Consider the following 26,670-nt stretch of genomic DNA (forward strand, 5'->3'; position numbering starts at 1 on the left):
TGCCTCTAGCTCCGTTCTTCTTCATCAAGTTTGCCTTGGCTATTCAAGATCTTTCATAGCTCCATCCCAATTTTAGGTTTGTTTTGTCTATTTCTGTGAAAAATGCCATTGGAATTTTGATAGAGATGGAATTGGATCTACAGATTTCTTTGGGTAATATGGACATTTAAAAAACACTAATTCTGCTAATCCATAAAAAATTAAATGCCTTTAGGGTTTTTCATGTATGATATCATATCATCTGCAAATAGAGATTATTTTATTTCTTCCTGTCCAACTCAGATGGTTTTTTTATTTCTTTTTCTTGCCTGACTGCTCTGGCTGGGCTTCTGGTACCATGTCAAATAAAAATGGTGACAGTGGGCATTTTTGTCTTTTTCCTTATCTTAGAGAAGTTTTTAGTATTTCAGCATTGTGGGCTTGTCATATATGACCTTTATTATGGTGAGGTATGTTCCCTCTTCATCCAGTTTGTTGAGAGTTTTTCTCAGGAAGCAATGTTGAATTTTGTCAACTGATTTTTCTGCATCTATTGAGATGATAGTATGATTTTCATCCTTCATTCTGTTAACGTGGTATATTACATTGATTTGCAGATATTGAACCATCCTTGCAGTACTTTAATCAAATCTACTTGATCATGTTATATGATCCTTTTAATGTATTGTTGAATTTGGCTTGCCAATATTTTGTTGAGGATTTTTGCATCTATGTTCATCAGGGATATTGACTATTTATTTATTTATTTATTTATTCTTGAAGTGTCTTCATCTGGCTTTGGTATTAGGGTAATGCTGGCCTCATTAAAATGGGTTTGGGAGTATTCTGTTTTCCTTCCTTTCCTTTTTTGGAAGAGTTTGAAAAAACTGGTATTAGTTCTTTAAATGTTTGGTAGAATTCACCAGTGAAGCCATGTGGTCCTGGATTTTTCTTTGTTGGAGTTTTTGGATTACTAATCCAATCTTCTTATTCATCTGTTCAGAACTTCTATTTTTTTCATGACTCCATCTTGGTAGATTATATGTTTCTAGAAATTTATCCATTGCTTCTAGGTTGCCCAATTTGTTGGCATAAGTTGTTCATTGTAGTCTCTTATGATCCTTTGTATGTGTGTGATATGAGCTCTAATATCTCTTCTTTCATTTATAATGTTATTTATTTTAGTTCAAAGTCTTTTTTCTTGGTGAGTCTAGCTAAAGCTTTCTCCAGTTAGTCTATCTTTTTAAAAACTCAGCACTTAGTTTCTTTGATAGTTTCTATTTTTCTGTTTCCTGTTTCATTTATTTCTGCTCTTATCTTGGTTATTTCTTTCCTTCTGCTAACTTTATTTGGACTTTGTTATTATTTTTCTACTTCCTTGAGGTATAAGGTTAGGTAATATTTGAGATCTTTCTTGTTTCCTAATATAAGCAATTATCCCTACAAATTTCCCTCTTAGGACTGCTTTTGCTACAGCCCATAAATTTTGGTATGTTGTGTTTTCATTTTTATCCATCTCAAGTTATGTTTTTATTACTGTTTTGATTTCTTCTCTGACCTTTTGCTGGTCGGGTAGCATGTTGTTTACTCTCTATATATTTGTGAACTTTCCAGTTTTCTTCTTATAATTGATTTCTAGCTTCATACCATGTGGTCAGAAAAATATGTTTGAGATTATTTAAATCTTCTTAAATTTATTAAGACATGTTTTGGACATTTGAAATAGCCTACAAATGTTCCATGTATCTGGCAAAAAATGTGTGTTCTGCTGTTCTTGGATGGAATGTTCTGTATATGTATGTTAGACCCATCTAATCTAATGTCAGTTTAGTCTAATGTTTCTTCATTTTTCTGCCCCAATGCTCTATCCATTGAAAATATGGTTTTGAAGTCCCATGCTATTATTTTATTGCTGTCTATTTGTCCCTTCAGATTTATTAATATTTGCTTTATATATTTATAAGCTCCTATGTAATGATAATGTGTTTTTAATTTCAAATTATACTTAGTCATTGCTGACTACAGAAAAGTGATTGACTTTTATATGTAACTTTGCCATAATCAACCTTGTTATAATCATGTATTAATTTTAGGAGATTTCATATTTCCTACCAAGAAAATTATGTTATCTGTGAACAAAAACAGCTTTCTTTCCTCCTTCCTTAGCTGGGACATTTTAGGCCAGTGTTTATTGCAACATTACTCTATTGCCAGATATTGTCATAAAGACTTTACATGAACTACCTCATTGAATTCTCACAAAATCTTTATAGAGATGTAGGCTATCATCTCCATCTTTCTAATGAGAGTTTGGAAGCTCAGAGAGGCTTAATAAATTGCTCAAGTTCACATGGTATTAAAGTCAGGATTTCTTTGTCTGACTCTATGTTCTTTCCTACTACATTAGTCTGTATTGCCTTCTAAAATTCTTATAAGTTTTAGTATTAAAAGCAGGACCAAACTTCTCACCTAAATTAGTCTCCAAATAATAGCCACTCATTAGTGGTCAAGTTTTCTGGAAATCTTTTAAGGGTGCCCACAAACACACAATAAAAACCCTATAACCTAAAAAAAGAAGTAGAAAATCTTACAATGAATTAGATTAGTACAAGAAATACACTGAAACTGTTATTATTTATATATTTAGCAATTAAAATTGATGCTGATAACTATAAGACATTACGGGAAAAAAATCAAAGACAGCTTAAATAGTTGGAGAAATATACCATATTCATGAATGAGAGAATTCAATATCATCACAATGTCATTTTGTATATTGATCTAGAGTTTAAATGCAATTTCAATTTTAATGACTACAGTAGTTTTGTAGGTATTGATGGGATCATACAAAAATCTATAAAAAAATGTAAAGCAGCAAAAACAATCTTTCAAAAGAAGAACAATCTGAGAAGACTCAGAACCTCTGATTTCAAGGCTTCCTATAAAGTTACACTTTTAAACAGACCATGGCATTGGTGAAAGGTAGATACAGAGAGCAATAGAACAGAACAGAGAGATGAGAGATGTACTCACAATATAGGTCCACTGATATTTAACAAAAGTAAAAACATGATTCAGTGGAGAAACTATATTCTTTTAAAAAAATGATGCTATAACAATTGGATATCCATATGCAATAAATAAACAAAACAAAAAAATAAGCAAAACTTTACCCCAACTTTGTACCATAGATAAAAATTAATTCAAAATGAAATAAAAATATAAATTGTAAAAACTAAACTGTATAAAATTTCTAAGAGAAAATATGGGAGAAAATCTATGTAACCCTGGGTTAGACAAAAGTTCTTTTATAAAACACAAAACACAATCCATATAATACTGATAAATTTGACTTTATCAAAATATAAAAATTTTTTGCTGAACAAGGTACTATGAAGATTAGAAATCCAAGCTACAGGGGCACCTGAGTGGCTCAGTCAGGTGAGTGTCCAACTTCAGCTCAGGTCATGATCTCACAGTTCATGAGTTCAAGCCGCACATCAAGCTCTGTGCTGACAGCTCAGAGCCTAGAGCCTGCTTCCGATTCTGTGTCTTCCTCTCTCTCTGCCCCTCCCCAGCTTGTGTTCTGTCTCTCTCTCTCTCTCTCAAAAATAAATAACCATTAAAAAAAAAAAAAAAGAAAGCCAAGCCACAGATATACAGAAAATATCTGTGAATCATGTACACCACAAAGGACTTTCATTCAAAACATATAAAGAAGTTTTAAATAACACAAAAATAAGTGAACAACTCAAAAAAAAAAAAAAGGCAAAATGTTTGAACAGAAACTTCACCAAAGCAAACATACCGATATAAAAAAAAATATGAAATGATGCTCTGAGTATCAGGAATGAAAATAAAACTCAAGACATCCAAATTGGAAATAAGGGAAGTTTAATTATATTCTCAGATGACATTATCTTGTATATAGAATATATGAAGGAATACACACACATAGACACAAACACAATTAAACTAACAAATAAATTCAGCAAGGTTGCAAGGTGTTAGATCAATATATTAAAAAATTGCACTTTGAGGTGCCTGGGTGGCACAGTCAGTTGAGCATCCAATTCTTGATCTCGTCTCAGGTCATGATCTCACAGATTGTGAGATCAGGTTGTGTGCTGATGGTTCAGAGCCCACTTGAGATTCTGTCTCTCCTCTTTGTCCCTCCCTGTTTATTCTCTCTCTCTCTCTCTCAAAATAAATAAACTTTAAAAAATTGTACTTCAATACACTGCAAAAAATAACCTAAAAATGAAATTAAGAACAATGCCATTTATAAAAGCATCAAAAATAATAAAATTTTAGGAAAATAATTAATAAAAGATGTGTGAATTTCTACACTGAACACTACAAAACATTGCTGAAAGAAATTAAAGCAGATCTAAATAAATGGAAATATATCCCATGTTCATGGATTGAAAAACTTAATATTATTAAGATGGTAATATGCCCCAAACTGACCTATAGATTCAGCCCTTCAATCCCTATCAAACTCCCAGATGCGTCTTTTTTTTTTTTTTTTTTTTTTTTTTTTTTTCAGAAATGACATACTTATTCTAAAATCATTTGAAAATTCAAGGGACTCATAATAGCCAGAACTAATATGAAAAAGAATGAAGTTGGAGGACTCACACTTTCTGATTTCAAACTTACCACAAAACTACGGTAACCAAGATGGGGTAGTACTGACATAAGAACAGGCATAGATTGGGGAGCCTGGGTGACCCAGTCAGTTAAGCCACTGACTCTTGATTTCAGCTCAGGTCATGATCTCATGGCCAATGTTGGGCTCTGTGCTAGCAGCACTGGGCCTGCTAGGGATTGTCTCTCTCCTCTCTCTCTGCCCCTCCCCCCTCAAATAAATAAACATAAAAAAAAAGAACATAGATTAATAGAACAGAACTGAGTCTAGAAATAAACCCTCATATTTATAGTCAATTTATTACAGAAACTCAATTGGAAAATAGTTTTTTTCAAGAAATGGTGCTGGATCTAATGGATATCCACACGCAAAAGAATGAAATTGGACTCTTGCCTAATATCAGATACAAAAGCTAACGGAAAACTGATCAAAGACCTAAATACAAGAGCTAAAAGTATAAAACCTTTGGAAGAAAACATAGGAGGAAACCTTCATAGCCTTTGATAAAGCAATTGTTTTATAGATACGAAACCAAAATAAAAAATAGATAAAATGCACTTCATCAAAATTTCAAACTTTTGTGCTTCAAAGGATACCATTATGAAACGGCAAAGACAACCTACAGGAAGGGAGGAAATTCTGTAAATTATCTATTTTGTAAGAGACTTGCTTCTAGAATATATAAAGAACTATTACATATTATATCTCAATTATAAAAAGGACAAATACCCATATTTTAAAAAATGGGCAAAGTACCTAAATAAATATTTCCTCCAAAAGGGATATGTAAATGAATTAAGCATATAAAATAATGTTCAACATAATTAGCCATAAGGGAAATGCAAATCAAAGCCACAATGAGATACCACTTCACTCTCACTAGGGTGACTATAATCAAAGGCGAACAATAAAAGCATTGGCAAGGATGAGGATAATCCAAATCTTCATACACTGTTGGTGAAGATGTAAATGGTGCAATGTGATGCCACCAGGAAACAGTCAGGTAGTTTCTCAAATGGTTACTATAGGTAACTACAGTTACCATAGAATACAGAAATATCACTGCCAGGTATATATTCAATATAAATAAATATATATACCTACACAAAAACTTGTATTAACATGTTCATCAGAATTATTTATAACAGCTAAAAAGTGGAAATAACTCAGGTGTCCATCAACTTATAAATGGATAAATAAAATGTGGTATATTCATACAACAGAATTGCCCATAAAAGGAATGAAGTACTGATACAAGCTACATATAGATAAACCTTGAATACATCATGCTAAGTTAAAGAAGCCAGTTATAAAAGACATGTTGTATGATTCCATTTATATGTAATGTTCAGAACAGGCAAATATATAGAGGTAGAAATTGTCTAGTTTAGGAAAAATGAAAATGTTTTAAAATTGATTATGATGGAACAAATCGGTGAACACACTAAAAACCATTAAAATGTATGTTTTAGGGGCACCTGTGTATAGACTCTTTAGATATTGTGTTGCTAGCAAAAGAAAACTAACACAACCTTAGATATTCTCTTTTGACACAATGAGAAATAATTTGTCTATACCAATAGCTAGAGTGAAGGAGTGAGAGGGGAAGTAAAATGAAAGAAAGATGGGGGAAGGGAAAGATAATCTGTAGCAGTTATTTACTAGGCAGATTCAAAGTGCCAAAGTCAAACCTTCTAAGGATGTTCTGGTTTTCTTTTGGAACTCCATGTATAAAATGTTACAAAAATGTCAGAATGATTTAGAAAAATATAAGCCTTTTTTCACGCTGCCTATACTTCAGACAAAGTCATCAATGGAATGCAGAATAAATTTAATTTTGTTTTTCCATAATGGGAGCATCTCTTTAAAAGCATCAAAGCTATACTTCCATCTTGCAGAAAGTACCAATCCTAATTGTTTTGGGGTTTTTTAATGGGATTTTCTGGATATACAAAGCTATAGCTTTAATTGGGTCTAACATACATTTGAATCATCTTTCGGCAAGATCCTCCTTTCTCTCTCCCTATACCTACCTACCTTAACAGTGTTTGCAAGCAGCAGAGGAGATAAGAGGAAATAGCTGATCACTGTGCTCTTAACTCTTTTCAATTCACCAACTATTTCAAGGTTATCCAATTCAGGAAAGAAAATCAGAAGGAGCCCACTTCCCCAAATCAAGTTCCCTTCCTGCATTTTACCACCTGTCTGTAATAACTGATGCTTACTAACAAAACATTCTCCAGATATAATCTACATCATTTACAAATACCCATCTTTCTTAAACTTGTTTTTCAAAATGTGATCTTAGAGCAGAGATTGCAAAACTTGTGGTCCTTGGCATTATGTATTGGCACAAATGATGGGATTGTGGGTTTTATTTTATTTTGTTTTAAGCTGAGTTAGCTGTCTAAGAAACCAACAGATTTTTACATTAAATTTTGTATTTCTGAGTTATTTTGAGAAATTGTAATGTCTGACAAAAGAGGGCCTGCATTCACACACAGCAATAATTGACCGAAGATAAGCAGAGACCAACCCTTTAGACTAAACTTATACTCTTCATTTCATCAAAGGCTACCTTACTGAGCCCTTTTATTTATTACTTTTTTGTCCACTACTGTAAAGCATTTGATATTTTGCCCCTATGTTAGGAACACCCTGCACACAAGACCGAGAGGGAACTGGTTGATGGTGAGAGGCACCTCTAAATGCATTTTAGGCTAGGAAGAATACTCCTAATAAAACGCTGTGTAGTTTTAACTTTTATTAGGGACTCAATAGGCTTTTGTGGACCGAGGAAGCTAAATGGTAACATAGTACTAATTAACAGGCAAAATATATTCTAAGTTCCAAATGATCAATTTACAAACGGACTACATGTACTTTCTCATCAGAAGATTATGTCTGATCTCACTTAGGTCTCATACCCTGGCCTAATAACTAAGTATTAGTGTTACTAATAACTTAGTGTAACTCACTAAGAGTTGTAAGGAATGAATGCATGCAGAAAGATTTCAGGTGCATAAATGCGTGCTTCTGGCTTTCTGCTTCTCTAGCTAGGGAAAGTAGAATAAGATTAGAGCTATTCTTAATGGAGAACATGGCATGATGTATAAATTTGTCAAATCACTAAGTGGTACACCAAAAATTAATACAACATTGTGTGTCTACCAAACTCAAAAAAAAAAAAAAGATTAGAGATTCTTTGGAAAGAAATAAAATCAACTCTCGAAACTTTTGCAGCTTGATCCACTTAATAGCAGTCTCTGATCTAAAAGCATTCAGAAAGATGTCCCCTCTCTCCATCAAGAAATTAAACACCTATAAAACTTGGGCTCACTTTCCAATTTTAGATTTATTGTGCTAACTTTATTCCTTTAATCTCCAAGTTGATTCCCTACTCTGCCATTTAGCTGTTTGACCTTAGGCAAGTTGCTTAATTTCTCTCAGCTAGGGTTTTATCAGCAAAACAGTAATAAAAGTATTTATCTCAATCATTGTGAGCACGGACATAATGAGGTAAAGAGTATAAGGTGTTTTGCATGATGCTAGCTAGCACAGATTACTAAGTGTTTTATTTATTTTACTTTATTTTCTTCCCTGTTTTGCTCTTCTCTTTATTATCAGAAAAAAAAAGGTTTTTTTGTCCCGTAAAAGCAATAAAATAACCATTCTGCCAATACTTCTGATTAACCAGCCTCTTCCATCCACAAAAGACAAAAATGGAACCAAATGCAGGCTCTTGTATAGATGAGCTCTATAGAGCACATTGGAGGAACTCACTGTATTTATTTTTAATTGAGTGGAATTATGAATTGATCAAAAGAAACAGATCAGTCCCAACTTATATAATCAGACTGGTGATTAAAACAAAGTTTGGCTTCTAGGCCTGGAATTATTCATCGGTAATTATTAGTTAGCATGTTTGCTTGTTAAGTCTTGGCCAAATACTATCCCTCATCAACTGTCTCTACCTCACTTCATGCTTCAGCCAGCTTAGTGATCTAGAATTCATTTCTATTGCATTCCTGGAACACATGAATGAGCATTGTGCCTTTAGTCATGCTATTATCTCCACTTAGAGTTCTAGTTTTTCAAACCCAGCTCCTGCCTAGTCATCAAGTTTTGATGTAAATATTGCTTATATTGCTTACTTCATACTAAATTCCCAAACTACTCTAATCCCATATAGTTTTATCCCTCCTCTTACTTCCAAAACACTAATATCTCACTCAAAAATATCTCCACCTGACTATGGAAAGGCTCTGACTTTTCTATAATTGTATCCCCAATTCCCTGAATTCCAAACACCATGAATGGAAAATTTATAAAGAAATCTCTCCAACATGGAAAGGTCACTCACTGTGCATTCACATTAGGCTTTTTAAAATTTTTAATTATTATTATTATTATTATTTATTCTGAGACAGAGAGAGAGCAAGCGGGGGAGGGGCAGAGAGAGAGAGGAAGGGAGAGAATCCCCAGCATGCTCTGCACCCTCAGCTCAGACCCCAAGGTGGGGCTCGTGAACCATGAGATCATGACCTGGGCCAAAATCAACAGTTGGATGCTCAACCGACTGAGCCACCCTGGTGCCCCTCAAGTTAGGCTTTTAAGGATCATGTTCATCATGACTTTTAGCTGGAAGGATTAAGATGCTAAACAGTTTTTAATCCAGGGAGTGGGCAGTCACACCTGTCCTCTATATAACCAAAAGCATGCCTGACTTAGCTATAATATCCCTTCCCCATCAGAAAAGGAGAGCTGCCAAGATGCTCACTGAGAACAGTTGTTGGTTTGTGTACAGTATAAGTATGGGTTTGTTCTTTTTCTTTTTCTTCTTTTTTCTTTTTTAGGGGAATGAGGAAGAATGGGATGGGACTCTAAAAGCTCTATTTATTTATAACTGAGCATATCCTTATTTGATAACAGATGATCAATTAAAGCAATGTGTGACACTTGAACAGGATTCTGTCAAAAAGCAAAGATATAAGTAGAGCTAGGAGCAATGAGCACTTCTTGCAAACAGCAAGAGTCCCCTCTCCAGCCTTCTCTCTTGGCACTGGGGCTTTGCTAAATCCGGCTCGCCATTTTGTGAGTGGGAACAATCAGCTTTGTAGGTTGGAGGGAAGTATTATAATTAAATGTCCACCCACTTTTTCCTTTTTGATGAAAGGCTCCTATGAAACTTACTAAAATAAGGTGCATCAAGACAGATGAATTTTTGATGAATAAGTCAAAGCACTGACGAAGCTGGCTTTGCACACAGAGAAACTTAATTTGCAGAAAATTTTCAGGCCTAGATCATTAACACTGTCATATTTAATGAGAATTAATATGATAAAACCCATGGGATAAACTGGAGATTTTACCTTTTTAGTTGATAGCAACTATGTAGTGTTCAGCATGAACTGATTGCTGAGAACACGTTGTAATACAGTTCAAAAATAATAGTGGAGTTTTTAGAATGTAATTTTAAAGAAATATTAAATAACAGCCATTATAATAAGCAATACATGTATTGAATGCAATGGCATTCTTCTGAATAACAGTTATATTACCGCATTAAAGTTACAAACTGTATCTCTGAAGTGGGCAGAGTTCTTTAAAAATGTTATCTAATGGTGACAAATTCCCTCGGAGAGAGATCTGGAATAGGGTTTATAGTGTTTGCTTTTGATGGCAAAGGTATTTGCTAATATCATTGTGAAGAATTATTTTAAAGTATTCATGTTCACTAAAGCAGGAAGGCACTCTACTAAAAAATTGGGCTCAGACATATGTTCCAAGTCCAGTTACTGGAATCCCCGAAGATAACTTTTTAGAGAGAAAGAAAATTGAGCTAGTGTTATCATTGTGTTCCTTCATTCAATACCGATTTATTGAGTACTAGCTGCATAGACTTGGCTAACAGAATAGGCTCATAGTGATGACAGGTAAAATTCTTACTCTCTAGAATCTAAATATTGTAATTTTTAAGATAAAATTAATAGTTTAAACTTTACTTTTAATAGGCATTATTGGTGGAATTCACTAGAGTTAATGGTGCCCTAATTTACCATCAGTGTAAGATCAAAATAATGGGGAGTATAATTCAATGAGCACATTTGTCATTAGATGCTAATCACTTTGTAAAGATGAGTTTTAAAATTCCAACCTTTTCCTTCTTTCAAGATTTTATTTAAATTCTAGTTAATATATAGTGTAGAATTAGTTTCATGGGTAGAATTTAGTGATTCATCAATTGCATATAACACCCGGGGCTCATTACAACAAGTGTCCTCCTTAATGCCCATCACTCATTTACCCCATGCACCCCAATCACCCCTCCAGCAATCCTAAGTTTGTTCCCTATACTTATTAGTTTCTTATGGTTTTCCCTCCCTCTCTCTTTTTATCTTATTATGCAAACTTTCTGACTCCTTCTCATTCCCACTGTGGCTGGGTGGATCCCAAGTTACACAGAGTAACTGGGATGTTCAAAGTAGGATAAGCTTTGCATAATAGTTACCCAGTTCAACATAGTGAAACAAAATTAGCCTCAAGAATCTAGGTTCTCCAGTTATTGACACTACCTAGGGTTTTATAACCATCACTTCACCCATGATCATTTTATACCAAACTGCATGATAATACAATAGGAGACCTCAGATATGACCCCACTAGACGATGGGAATATTCAGGCCCAATTTATTGGCTACTCTGTTCCTCATCTCTATTTATTTTCCCCAAACCCCATATCCTTTTGTTTGCCTAATTATTATCCATAGAATTTCTTTTTTTTTTTAATTTTTTTTCAACGTTTATTTATTTTTGAGACAGAGAGAGACAGAGCATGAACAGGGGAGGGGCAGAGAGAGAGGGAGACACAGAATCTGAAACAGGCTCCAGGCTCTGAGCAGTCAGCACAGAGCCCAACGCGGGGCTCGAACTCACGGACCGTGAGATCATGACCTGAGCTGAAGTCGGACGCCTAACCGACCAAGCCACCCAGGCACCCCAAGAATTTCTTAATGCTTTTTTTGTTTGTTTGTTTCTTTGTGTTCCCATAGTTTTTACTCTCTTTTTGGTAAAAGTTGCAACTTTAACCATTTTCCAGAGTATTCCTTTAATAGCATGAAATTTTTCTTCAAAGATCTGATAGGAATTCTTTAAAAATGGACTTTTCTTTCCATTTAAGTCTTACTTTAACAAGTTCACTGATTTTAGATTTCTCTGACAAACACAGTTGAGGTATCAAAACCCAGACATGTTGAAAATAGCTTTTCCTTGAGGTCATTTAGAATCTAAGACTTTCTGTCCTACTCTGTCAAATTACGCAGTTTGGGAATAAGATGGGTATAAGTGGTCTGGGTGGACAGGTGGTAGTGAAAACAAAGGTGGATTGGTAAACAATCTAGACAAAGTAAACTCACAGTGTCTTCTGAAACTGATGTATTTACGTTCTCCTATTTCCCCAGACTCTGTCACAGACACTTCTGGCGGAATGTTTGTAGTAAATTAATGATGATTTTCTCTATTGCCTTTGTTAGACAGCTCCTTCCAAAAAGAAATTTTCCTGGGAGATAAATGCAGTGTGTTTTATTTGTTTGTTTCTTTGTTTGTTTTGCTTTTTTTTTGAGAGAGAGAGAGAGAGCAAGCAGGGAAGGGGCACAGAGAGAAGGGAGACAGAGAATCCAAAGTAGGCTCCACACTGTCAGCACAGAGCCCAATGTGGGGCTCAAACCCATGAACCATGAAATCATGACTAGAGCTGAAGTCAGACACTCAACTGACTGAGCCACCCAGGTGCCCATGTTTTGTTAAACAACGTAGTGGATAAGCAGTATACTTAAAAACAATTTTCCTCCATGGGGCGCCTGGGTGGCGCAGTCGGTTAAGCGTCCGACTTCAGCCAGGTCACGATCTCGCGGTCTGTGAGTTCGAGCCCCGCGTCAGGCTCTGGGCTGATGGCTCGGAGCCTGGAGCCTGTTTCCGATTCTGTGTCTCCCTCTCTCTCTGCCCCTCCCCCGTTCATGCTCTGTCTCTCTCTGTCCCAAAAATAAATAAAAAACGTTGAAAAAAAAATTAAAAAAAAAAAAAAAAAACAATTTTCCTCCAGTCTCTATCTCTTAGAAAATTAGAAGTCTCCCAATTGTAAAAAAATATTTGTTATATCATAAAATTTTAAAAGCTGGCAGTGACCTTAGATATTATCTTGTTTACCTTCACTTTATATCAAACAAATGAAATTCTGAGAAGTATAGTAGATCAAAGGTAGCTGTAAACACTTTGCTAGTCTGTCCATTGAAAGGTGAAGTTTCATGCCTCCCTGCCTCCCTTCAGATTTGGGCAGGCTTTATGATTGCTTGACTAATAATATACAGTGGAAATGGTATTCTGCCAATTTCAGGCCCAAGTCTTAAGAGGATGTAAGCTTATACTTCCTGTTTCTAACTTGCTTTTGCGACTTCTCATCTCAGAACCAGCAATAATTTTGCAAGAAGCTAAAGCCACATAGAAAGGCCATGTATTGGTGCCCCAGTGAAGAGCCACAGCTAAGCTCCCAGCTGACAGTTATCATTCACTTCCTCCAGTCATGTAACTGTGCCATTTTCTATATCTAGCCCAGTCAAACCTCTCGAGGGTTCCATCCCTAGCCATTATTTAACAGTAATTACATGAGAAAACCTAAGTGAGAGTTGCCCATCTGCCCAGTCAACCCATAATGAAAGAATAATAAATGGTTGTTTTAAGCCACTAAGTTTGAAGATGGACTGTTACATGGTATAATCTAACTGGAACTGAAAACGCCTTAGATGAGTTTCTCAGTAATACCAGAGGGAGAACTACGAGAGTGCAAAGCTAGCATAATCGCATCGTACATGTGAAGGAGACATTCAAAGTTAGATAAGACTCATTCTCAGTCCCCCAGTAGCTCAAAATTATAAAATCTTTCTATTCTTTCAATGATCACATGAAATACAGAATTTTCAAGAACGTTGGATATTTAAAACACATTCTCAGGGTTCTGTCTACATAATAATAAGCCATTATTCTCAATACATTAAGGTAGCATTTTTTAAAGTTTATTTATTTATTTTGAGAGAGATAGAGCATGAGCAGGGGGAGGGGCAGAGAGAGAGAGGGAGAGAGAAAATCCCAAGCAGGCTCTGCACTATAGAATACGTGGCCTGAGCTGAAACAGTCAGACACTTAACTGACCAAGCCACCCAGGCGCCCCTAAGATAGCATTTTCAAGTGTTCCTTCAAGGCACTGCCTTAGTAATAAGTGTCATGGAAGAAGAACTCCTCAGGTAAACTGATTTGGGGAAAATTCTGACTTAATTGAAAAATCTATGGATTTTTCAGAACTGTAAAATCTCCAAGAGGAGAAATAGATACAACTATTTCTCCAAAATTGTGTAATTAAAGGGCCCTTCTTTGTTGAGCACCTTATGAGATTTATGTTTCATAGACTAAGCAACTAAGAAACATATTTCTAAACTAATAAATAGGAATAGGGATGCAACTTTATTAGCAGACACCAATTTTACTTTTAGAATATGTCACCGACAAGTTGTTTTCATAATTTGATGTACCCTCAGCTTAGAGAACACATTTTTAGAAAAAAAATGTTTATGATTATCAGGGGCTATACTTAGTTAGGTGCCTTTAATGACCTGCTCCTTCTGCTTTGCCTCTTACTTTTAACATTTCTCTGTGGGAAGAGTGCATACATATTTGAGGAAGACTACAAGAAGGAATAAATAAAGCTAGAACTATATAAATAATTGAATGAATTAGTTAAAAATTGTAAGCCTGGAAATCAGCTCCATCTCCAATTGGACTGTTTTGGGTTTGTAGCTTTATTTCTATATAAGGCCAAGGTAACAGATATCCTGTCATGCAGAGTTGTTGGGAAGTTCAAAGTCAATTTCAAAGTTGGAGGTAGGTCAGTTTTAGGGCTGACAAGATCGTAGTAATTAGCTATTTATCAACTCCTTTCATTTTTTAGATATGAAGACTAGGAAGCAGAAAGTTTGCAGTGAAAACGCTAGTTACATTGGAAACTTCCTTCCCAGGGATCCACATTTAAGACGTTGGGAAAATCCTCTCTGTTAATAGATGTTATATCAAATGCTATGATTCTAATTCAGGTTCTGTCTGTTTTTTTTTTTTAATTTTTTTTTCAACGTTTTTTATTTATTTTTGGGACAGAGAGAGACAGAGCATGAACGGGGGAGGGGCAGAGAGAGAGAGGGAGACACAGAATCGGAAACAGGCTCCAGGCTCCGAGCCATCAGCCCAGAGCCTGACGCGGGGCTCGAACTCACGGACCGCGAGATCGTGACCTGGCTGAAGTCGGACGCTTAACCGACTGCGCCACCCAGGCGCCCCTAGGTTCTGTCTATTTCTAACTCACAAGGTTACCAAGCAACTTGAGCCCCTAAACATATTTCACCACAAAGTTCATGGCCAGTAAGTATGTGAAGGTGTGGCAGTCAGAAAATTTAATAATCAGTACGACATGGCACTGACACTGAGAACAGACACTAGCCATAAACAACTGGTACAGTCATACTGATGGATGCTAGCAGTGTATCAGCTCTGGTAAACGAATCTGGTCAGGCAGATTTTCCCTTCTTCCGTGGGTTCCTGGCTTTGTGAGAACTGTCACATTACTGGTTTTAGAAATCCTTCCATTGACACTCATTCTACTATGGCTGCATTACTGATCCTCATAATATTTCTTCTCTGTTTCCTAGGAATTGTCTAGCACTTTATGGCTCTTTCAGCAATATAACACCTTGCCCCCAAATCATGCGGCGTTTTCCTGCTTCCAGTTTCCAAGCTGAAGAAAATGATAGTTTTATCATCTCTTGCCTCTATTGGGACATGGACCAATCTACTATCCTCACTTATTTATTCTGGATTTTTCTACACCTGCAATCTTACATTCTTTTTCTTCATAGTTGAATATGATTTGAAAATCTGGAAGAGTAATACAACCACAAAAAGATGGTAGAGAAACAATAAAATGGCATGAGGTAGAGTATTTGATACTTTTATGTTAGAATATGAAGAAAATATTTGTAAAGATAAAACAAAATATCTGCATTTAACCATTGTGTGTGTGTGTGTATGTGTGTAGCTCTGAAAAAAATATGCATTAAAAAAAAACAATTTAAACTTTGCTTCTTTTGCAGTAAGTTGTCAAAAGATTTTTATCTGAGTACAAGTCAATTGTAAATGGGGAATGAGAGCCTCATTCTCCTGGATTTAGGGCAGTTACAGTTCTAGTATGCTTACCTCTATAAGCCTGCTGGTGTGCTCACGAAATATCGAAGCATATTCTTTTATTTCCTTTTCCCGGCCATTCTTGGCAGCTTCAATGAGAACCAAAAGTGGGACTGTTGTATCCAAAAAGGAGTCTGACACATGATCTATAATAGCCTTACGGAGCTGAGGAGAAATAAAAAATTCATTTTTTTTTTCAGGAAATGGTTCATGTTATTTCCTATTTTTATAATTCCAGTAGTTACAAAATTCATCTTATGTATTTTCACACAATCTCTAAGTAATAATACTTAAGACTGTGTATGAATGTCACTTACAAAGTTAAAACAAACTGGGGCACCTGGGTGGCTCAGGTGGTTAAGCGTCCGACTTCAGCTCAGGTCATGATCTCACAGTTCATGAGTTCAAGCCCCATGTCAGGCTCCATGCTGACAGCTCAAAGCCTGGAACCTGCTTCCAATTCTATGTCTCCCTCTTTCTCTGCTCCTCCCCTGCTCACTCTGTCTCTCCCTCAAAAATAAACACTTTTTTTAAAAATTAAAAAAAAAACAAAGTTAAAACAAACAAAATATCCAAGAAAAAAAGTCATTGAGGAATAGCTCGCTTATTCTCAAAATTTGCCTTTATTCTTAAATTATACTTAGCCCAGAGGTCAGATTATAAGTAATAATACTCCATTTTCCATCAAAAAATACCACACTATTGTAATGTTTATGCATGTGTACAAACAACACTGTACATCATGTATTTTCATAATTACAAAATTATGAAATGTTTTCTACTTTGTTGGAGGAACTGATGATAAATTTTGATTAGCTAAATTGTAGTCTTCATGGTAATTAAACCAAGTTAGATCACCGATTATGCCAGTTTATAACAGATTAATAGAGCAAGGAGAATAATAAATGAGTTTGATGTCCAATTTTCTTCATCTGCATTAATTGTTCTTGCCCTTACACCTTAAATTATTAAACAAGTATAACATTCTGCTACAATTAGTTCTTTTAAATTAGATTATGTGGAAGCTCATAAATGACAATCAGGCAATTACCCTATTCAGCAGATATTTTCTGAAATTTAAAACTGCATTGGAAAATTAATGCATTGTATTTGTATAATATATTGAGCCCTAAAGGATCACAATATCTTGAAATGTTTCATCAACAGTGTCAATGACTATGAATAGCTCCCCAATTTTTTTAGTCAACCTCCTCACTGAATTTAATTTCTTCTATACAATATCATATGGGAAATTTATAATGTATACTTTAGGGTACTCTTTAAAACCAAAAGATAGTTACCCTAGTTTTGGAATACAGGAGAATATTAAATAATGTGGCTGCCTGAAAAAAACCCACTATATTCTTGTAATATTTATAGTATAATAAATCCATAATAATTACAGATTTCCAGGAGAAAAAATATCTCTGCCTACATGCAGGCAGAAGAACTGTGAAATTTTCTGGTTTCTAACAATTTCACAAAGGCTGTGGGAAGATCCCCCAGGAAAGAATCTACTTAGCATGCAGAAAGGCAAATCACTAATGGCAACTGATTAATATCATCTGAGCACTTACTAGGACAGGGTACAGAGTGGTAAGGACTTACAAGGCAAGGGGAAGACCTTGAGTGAATGAACAATGTGTTTGATGTCCATCAAAAGTGGACCAGAGAAGTCAGGCAAAGAATCATAAGTTAGGACTTGAGCTGGGAGCTAGTTATGTTAGTTCCAGATACATAAAAGTAGAAGGAATCTCAGAGGGGGAAGAGTTTTCAATGACCATCCCTCCCCTTTATCCTCTTTTTCTTTCATTTGTAACCAGCATATATAGAAGGAGGGCTAAGAGGAGATCTGCACTAAAGCTATGCAATTAACAGCCAACATACATACGGGAGGTTTTTCAAGCCAAGGAGGTAGACAGGATCACACAGAAGGAGATGCACAGTGAGGAGATGTCCAAGAATTAAAACTTAGGAAATACTACCATAAGTGGAAATCATGCAGATGGAAGAGTAGGATCTAAAAAGAGACTGAGATGATGGCCAAAAAACAAAGAGAGCAAATGACCAACAACTAAAAGAGAAATATTCTAATAAATCTGTGTCAATGCTTTCCAAATTAACTTATCCTACTAGATGCAATTATAATACCCACATTATGAACTTGTTGAATCTTTTCTCTGCATTTGATCTTTTCTTTGTATTTGGATCCATTAAACTCAATAATTGTTTCTCAACATTATCTCTTTACCTTTCTACTACAGCAAGATCTTATGAGATACATCAAGATGAAAATACATGGTCCCTTAGTGGGGGAGAGAGAGTCATCAAATGTTACAGTAAGGGAAAATAAGGAAACTGACAGGGAAGAAATTTCAAAAAAAAGATGAGTTTCAGAGTTTAATTTTAAAGATAAGTTAAATAAAAAGAAATCAGATTTGTCTGATGGATTTGACCACTAAGAGGTCATTGATAAACTTAGTGAGACCAGTTTGAGTGGAAAGTGAAACCAGGAGTCATATTGTGATGGTTTGGAGAATGAATGGGAGATGAGACTTTGATGTATGTTCCCATATACAACTATATCCAGAGAGTTAGACTGTCTTCTTGTGCTTCTAAAAAATATATTTTGTTTTATCACCATACAAAAATCTAGAGAATAGCCATTGTCCCACATTGTGCCAATTTTTATAAATTTATGAATAATTTTAACAGTCTTCTAGTACCTGGATACATTTGTTATGGTCTGTCCATTTCCCCTCTGTAGTGCTACCATTTGTCTTCCCTTCATTTTAATGGTATTTACTCCCATGGTTTTTTTCCCCCCCAAGGTGTTCTACTATGTTTTCCCTGCTATTCATTCAATCCTTCATTCCATACACAAGTGCTGAAACAGGCTTGAGGTATAGCTGATTTACTATTATTAAGGAATAAATACAGATATTCTTTGGCTAAATTATTATTAGTTTTTTAACTAAACTATGTTAGGAACACATTTGTTGCTTTATTCTAAGGCATGTTGCTAAATCCAAAACACAGTAAATGTAAAAGGTACACCATGGAGGTGTGGTATTATGTTCAGGAGGACAAGACAGAAGGACTGGGAAATGAGCTTACAAATAAGTTCTGTGCCAATGCTTTCAAAATTCTGTCGGAGTTAAGATTCTGTTAGTGACAGTAGTCTTCAAAGAGCATATCCTCTCCTCTTTCCTTGCCTGTTCTCTTACACTTCATGTTCTCTTACACTTGCTTCTTGGAATTGCCTCCTAAGTAAACTACCTGAACTAAGGTTCTGGTCTCAGGATCTGCTTTCAGGGGAATCTGACATAAAACAGACACAGTTATCTGGCGGTAATGTTGTTTGGTCATATGCCAAGTAATAGACGGATGTCTTACATAAACTACCCAGTGATGACCACACATTACCACTTCTGCTTTGCACCCTACTGATTCTGATACCGCCATCCCCAGTACTATGCTGACTGTGTAAGAGGAATTACCATGATATAGGACTAGAACTACAAATAGAGACAAGATATGGAAGGCTTCGAATGCTATGCTATGTAATTTTCTTTAGATGTTATGGCATATTCTGACATACATTTTTTTTTCAATTTCTATTGTACAGTCATCTATATCTGTGTATAACACCTAAGAAGCCTCTATCTTATTTATTTCCATATTATTTTTCAGCCCAATGGAAAAATTCATTCCTTTCATTTGAGTGATATACAAAAAAACTTTAAAGAAGAATCCAACATGCCAATGTAAAAATAGGACACCCTTAGAGGCTGCAACACTAAAATCTGAAGTTAGTGGGAGGCCAATAGGAGTTAGAGGTATGTATTTTCAATAAATACCTGTTTGTGGCCAGGCATGAAAGATGTCAGGCACAAAATCAGACTGAGGGGCTTTCCATCTTTTCTCACTACAGTTTAATAAAAGGCTTTGAGACATCAATTTTTCTATTTCCCACTGATGTAAGTGGTTTGGAATCTCAAATAAAATAATATATTTCTCTACAATTGAAACCCAAAAGTAAAAGCTGTATGTGAAAACTATCAGATAGCCCTGCCCACCCCCTACTACCACCAAATAAGAGAATAGAAAGAACAAAACTGTGAGGGGAAGAGGAATGGAAAGAAAAGAAAGTGTTTCAGAAAAGAATTGTTCTCAGGGAGCTAGAAACATTTATTTATGTGTATATTAATGCCATTTTGATTTTAAGTCAAATAGCAAAATGTGACTGTCAAACTTCAATTGACTAATAGGAACTAAATCACCCAATAATTAATTCAACATAAACCTACTGTGCCAATTTAATGAGACTTGTATCTTATGGAAAGTTAATATTCAATTACAAGGATGATGAAGAAGAGCTATAAAGACATAGGTATTTTTTTCTAAGTGTGGCACTGGTACTATCAAAATGGGAAAGAGATGGAGATAGCGATTCAGCAAATGAGCAACTAATGAATCAGTCAAGTTTTTGTTTTGTCTGCTTTTATCAGTACCCTACTTGATTTGACATATCTCAAGCCCTTACTTTGGCATTTATAAAATAGGCTACTTTTTCTCAATATACACAAATAAAATTTTCAATCTGCCTTTAGTGAAATCGAATGTGTGTTTCACTCTGCCTAATACAGTAGAAATGGAATATATTCTATTGCTTTAATTTTTTAAATGAAGAAATGAGGTTTAAAAATCTTCCTCCTTTATTACTAATTTTAATGGTTATGCAGTTCCCAAATAAGTGATGGGAAGGAGACTAAAGAAGAAAAAATTTTAATTAAAAAACTTGTAAAATAAATAGTAAGGAAGAAAAAAATTAGAATGGTAAATAAGTTTATGAGGCACTAGGAGTTTTTAGGGTGAATAGGCTATTATCCCTGACCCCTCATCTGGTGTTTACAAATTTGGGCAGGGGGTGGATGGACTTGGGTTCAAACTTCAGCTCTACCAGTTAGCAAAATATTGTTCAGTAAATCGACTTACCTGAGACAGTGATGTAAAAATTCTATGACATTATTTCTTCTTTCAGAAATAAAAATCAATAATGTAAGGACTAATGTAAAGAGCTGGTAGAGAGCTTTGGAAAGCATTACTAAATGAAAGATATTGTTATAACTATCACTTTAAGGATTTAAAAATCCAGTGGGAAGAAAAATCCATTAAAAAAGAAAAATACAAGCAGAATATGATCACTACTATAAAAGAATTACATGTGCTCTAAGTGCTCCAGGAATAAAAATAATAATTCCACCTGGTGAAAATGCTAATGGTTTCATGCGAGAAGTAGCATTTACGTTAGTCTTGAAGTTCCTAAGGTTGATTAGGGGCTGGGTGGGGGGAGTAAGAGGAACGGGAAAAACACCAAGTTAAACAAATTATGTATACAAAGATACATGTGTTTTGGGGGGTGGGAGGTGATGGAGAATTTGGTGACTAGTAAGTAGATTCTTTAGTCAGGTTTAACTGACTGAACCACCCAGGTGCCCCAACTCTTTAGTCAGGTTAATGTGTGGTGTGGTGACAGGGAGGAACTGAAAAACTGAAAAAGGAGAAGGAACATTATGAATAACGTTGATTCAAGTCAGGGCCAGATCACAGAGAATCTGGAACACCGTGCCAAGGACTTTTGTCTTTGTTCTCTAGCACAACGGGCGGAAAAGTCACAAAGCAATTAGGTTCAGATAAATAAACACTAAGTCACTTTCTATGACATTTCATATTGTTGCCCCAAAATGTATAATTTGCTTCCCCTCATTCCTCATAGATGTCCAAAGATTCTCTGAACCAGAGCTAAAATGTTTCTGTGTTGTTGAGGGACAAGCCATGGGTAAGCAAGGGGATTACATGAATGGGCAAGATGTGTTCTGATCATTGTCTACTAAAAACAAACATGCAAATAAAAACAGACCTACAATATATGAACATTAAATATTCCCAAGAAAAGCAGTTTAAGGGTAGGGGCTTTCTTCTTGCTGTGTGAAAGAGTGTATGTAAGATGCTTAAAACAAACTGCTCGATAAACTTTGCAAGAATAAGAAGAGGTGGAGATGCCTCATGTTGCTGTTGAACTAGTTTTTATTATTGCAAAAGAATAAACATCAGGATGGAAAATGAAGTCTTAGGGAGGGCAAGTAAGGATACTGAGAATGAATCACAGCAACTACCTCACCAAAATCAAAGACCAAGAATGTGTCCAGAGACAAACTTCTAACAATCCCACGTCATCCTATACACATGTATCACTTTTTGAACTTCTACTTACTCTTCTTGACCTGGGGCAGGATTCATAATTATTTTTATCCATAGAATGGGGAAGAAATGGCATCCTGGTAACTTTGGAGCTTAAGCATTAAGAAAGTCTGGAAGCTTCCATTTCATCTTTCTTGGAGCCTTAAACTATCATGCAAGAAATCCAGGCTACCCTGCTGGAAAGAGCAGCCACATGAAGGGGTCCTAGGAGATCAGACACCACATGGAGAGAGGGAAGAAGAAGAAGAAGCACTGAGGCCTCATATGACCAGCCCTGAACCCAGACACAGTCACCCTTTGACTGCTACTACATGGGAGACCACAAGTGAAAACACTACAAAAATGGCTCTGCTGACCCCCAGCCAGCCTGTGGAATCATGCAACGTAATAAAAGGCTGCTATCGTCTGCAGTGGTTTGTTAAGCAATGACACTTCATCAAAACAATGAATATGCTGACCTATGAAACCATAGAGAATTTTCATACTTCTGGAACACAGCAGTTTTCTAAAGGCTGGAAATATCCCTTTACTATAAAGAAAAGTATTAGTAATCCCTCATGCTCTTTCTATAGCACACTGTTAGTAAGGTGAAAACACAGATAGAATTGCAAGATTAAATACAAGATGCCTAGCCAAGTTCCAATTTCATATACACACACTATTTTTTTAAGTTTATTTATTTATTTTGCAAGAGACAGAGAGAAAGCATGAGTGGGGGAGGGTGGAGAGAGAGACGAAAGAGAATCTCAAGCAGGCTCTGTACTAAGTCAAAGCAGAGTCAGATGCGGGGCTCCATCCCATGAACCATGATATCATGACTTGAACCAAAGTTGGCCACTTAACCAACTGAACCACCCAGGTGCCACTAAACATGCTACTTTTTAATATAATTATGTCCCATGCAATATTTGGGACATATTTAAACATGTTCCTTATTAATTCCTGAAAGTCACATTTAACTGGGTATCTTGTGATTTTATTTGCTCAGTCTGATAATCCTACATATAATGGGTTGCTTTATCTTGTTTTTTTTTTTTTTTACTAATGACTCCAAAAGCTTTGGAGATATAAATTTAGATTAACATTTTCTGCATAACCTTGTTGAAGGCAGTATAGAGGGATGAGGCAGGAATGAAAGACATAATTGTTGATAGCTCATAGAAACAACTTTCCAAGTCCCAAGAGGAGCAGATGGGGTAGAAATCCTGAAGAATATTGAAAATAGAGTCCTGCAATGAAGAGAAAGGATGGCCCTGTGGATAAAAGCTTCTGAATTGGTATAAGTTATGACCTGGTGTCAGTTCGATGCCCCTTCCTCCGTAGGCAGGTCACCTCACCACAAAGGCAGGCTTTCTCATCCACATTGTAAGACAGGTTGTGCTAAGCTGTTTGCAACTCTTACCTTCCATGATTCTAGATGCTGACAGTAGAAATAAACTTCACATTAAGGCCATAAAGTCGAGAAACTAGAATTTTCACAGCCCTCAAAATTGTTTTTCTACAGCTAATATTAACTGGCTGAGGGATCCCTATTTATTCCATTTCCAAATCTACCTCTGAATTAAAAGATTGCTCAGGCAATTTTACTAAATCTTCCCATTAAACTACAATAATATATTGCATTAAAAGCTTACGGTTGAAAAGCTTTTGCCTCTCTTTTATGAGTTACTGGTGACCAAGTTAAAGTTATACATGAAAAAGAACTCTAGTTATTAAAGAGTGGAAAATAATGGAAAGCACAGTCTTTGAAAATAGCTGTCTTCAGTTTCTAGAAGGAAAAAATTGACCTGTGGCATAATACTAGACTGCTAAATTATCTAATGAAATCCTTCCTAATCCAGTGTTCCTGATGACCTAAGGTTACAAAGTAGCCTTAGCTTAAACAGAAACTAATTTTTGAAGCATTCTGAAAAGAATTGAAAGGGCAAATTGGTATGTCTCTGATTGCTAGCTGTTTGTTATAAGCATATGGATGATAAACTCAGTTTTTAACATAATAGACTCAATTTACCAACATTTCCTAAAAAATCACTACATAGCAGGCACTGATCGGCATTTCATTTAACCCTCACAGTCCTATTATGTATTATTAATTCCATTTTATAGGTTCAGAGATGTTCAAAAAGATTATTTTATCCCCAAGATCACATAGCTGATGAGGGCAGGGCCAGCACTTGAGTGTAATTCTAGTGTAACTCTGCCTGATATTAAGTCACATGCTCTTTTTCCTATTTTATGTTTGCCACAAAAAAGGTTGAGGTATGTAAATATGGTAGGTATATATTTATTGTTATAGTTTTGTGTTCTAAATTAATTGAAAAAGAACAAAAACAAGAAGTAAATATGCTAGCAGTGGAAAAAAAGTTCGTTTTGTATGGTGTTTCTGTCTCCATATCTCTCATCCCTCACCTGTCTGCGAAGGTCTCTTGTCTTCTTGCACATATTGTCTATTGCAATATTCAGGGTATTACTCCTTTCCTTTTTTCCAGTCTGAAAAAGAGGGGAAAAAATGGCATAAGCAATGGTATCAAATTACTCTTTATCACTTAGCAATTTGCTTTCTAAATTTCCTGAAAATAACAGCTTGAAAATTCAAGAATAGGTTTCAAAACTGCTATGATATTGCATATGATTCATGAGCACTTCACTTAAGACTAAGTAGAATGGTGATTAAAGCTCACATTATTTTCTTCCTTAAGCTTCTGTAATATTTCTGATACAGGGCTGGGTTGCATTCAGTGTGGCAGCCGGCAGAGCATTATCTCCAAGAAACTCTGATCTTCATTCTTAACAAGTCGACTTTTTAACCTCTAAGCATGCAATTAGCTTAAAAGCATTAGATGCCCAATTTGTCAACTTCTGTGGGAGTTTCTGAAGTCATTTTCATGGTGTATTGTGTAAGTTATGCAGAGCCATATTGGAGTTTTGCTAAACACTAAATAAAATATGCAGTGCAAATTCATACAATTTGCAAAAGTTGACCACAATTTTAGCTGACAATATTCCAAGAACAAATTGTTTCAAGTAGGAACTGGACGCTGTTTTTGGCTCTTTAAGATAATTTGTGCAACACCTTTTCATTTTTTAAGCAGAATAGTTCTCTGTTATATCCCTAACCTAAATCTTTAGGCTATTAAGCACACAGAGAGTCACCTTGGTTGGTATTTTCTACATATTACTTTTGTGGGAGACAACCGAATTGAATCTAATCATACTTTTTTTCAGTGCTATCTTGTATAAAAAAGATTGAAAAAAATCATTATGCGATTCACCTCTAAGAAAATTGCTACCATTTAAATTAATAAACTGAAAAGGGCTCTTGAGAGGAGACCTTGAAAATCAGGACGGTAAGTTTAAGCCTCTGATAACTGAGGGAGTTTACAGCACAGACTCCATGAAGAAGGAAACTGAGGCAAAGTATAGCCCATTAGGCAGTGTGTCATATATTGCGCCCAATGACTACATTCACACATAAATCCATAGCTTCCAGTGAAAAGACTTCTTTACAAGAAGTTCAGGACCATCTGTACTCTATCCCAACCTATCTTTTTTAGTCCTATATTCTGTCACATCTTCTCAAGTACTATCCTTCCCTGTAACAATATTCCTAGTCATGTCTATCTCTTCTCCCGAGTCCTTGTATATATAATGTACTCTCGACTTCAGCAAGTGTCTACCAAAAAAACCTGCTGTTAAAATCCACCTGTTCCTCAATGGTTTCCATAAAGAGTTTTCCCCACCAACTCTGCTCAAGAGTAAACTCTCACCTTTCCTTGTTCCAATAGCACTTTGAAAATTTCCCAATATACTTGTTTCTATGCAGGTTCATCACTCTTACAATACTGTTAGCATCTTGATATTGACAAGCAAAGCTTATTAAGCTTATTTTTTTTCTATTCCTGAAAGTAACTTGCAGATGACTTACTGAATGGTGTTGACTAGTCCTCTATAAGGACTAGTCCTCTTTAAGCAGGATGGGACTATTTCTCCCATTTTGAACTTTATTCAAAACACAACATGGTTTTATTAGGGGCCTACCAAATGCCAGGAAGGTGTCATACTAGATTCTTGAGGACATTTTAGAATCTACCCATCAAGCACAGCTAAAATCCTCTACTAGCTGAGGTTACTGGTACCCACCTAAACCTCAGTTACACCTAGATTTTCTCAGTAATGGTGTTACTGATATTTAAGATGGAAAAAAAATCACTATCATTTAAGATCATCACACACTGCAAGATGTTTGGCATCCATGGGCCCCTGTCTACTAAATTCCAGTAACAACTCTTAGGTACTATGATAGCCAAATATTGGTCACACACATTTCCAGATGCCTTCTAGGGGGAAACACAATAGGGGACTAATAAGTCTTTTACCACTTTTTCTTTTTGACAATGAGTGTGCAATGTGTACATGATGGAGACTGTATCTAGTGAGGAAGTGGAGAGAAGAGGGAGGGAGAAATAGAGATAAATAGATGTCAGAGCAATAAAAGC

General features: G+C 35.6%; 1 protein-coding gene across 5 annotated transcripts in view; it reads right to left on the reverse strand.

The window, feature by feature from the left end:
* The window catches only part of CTNNA3 (catenin alpha 3), a 1,696,848-nt gene that overhangs the window by 821,951 nt on the left and 848,227 nt on the right, over nt 1-26,670 (reverse strand). For all 5 annotated transcript variants that reach the window (XR_006194484.1, XR_006194482.1, XR_006194483.1 and 2 more), the window contains 2 exons: nt 24,584-24,664; nt 15,923-16,075 (listed from right to left, as the gene is read on the reverse strand). Coding sequence is in view for 1 of the 5 variants with exons in the window: in XM_042908368.1 (XP_042764302.1) it covers nt 15,923-16,075; nt 24,584-24,664 (234 nt within the window). In the remaining 4 variants the exon portion in view is untranslated. The remainder of the gene's footprint in view (nt 1-15,922; nt 16,076-24,583; nt 24,665-26,670) is intronic.

Source organism: Panthera leo, chromosome D2 (genome assembly GCF_018350215.1).
Source record: "Panthera leo isolate Ple1 chromosome D2, P.leo_Ple1_pat1.1, whole genome shotgun sequence".
Lineage (NCBI taxonomy): Eukaryota > Metazoa > Chordata > Mammalia > Carnivora > Felidae > Panthera > Panthera leo.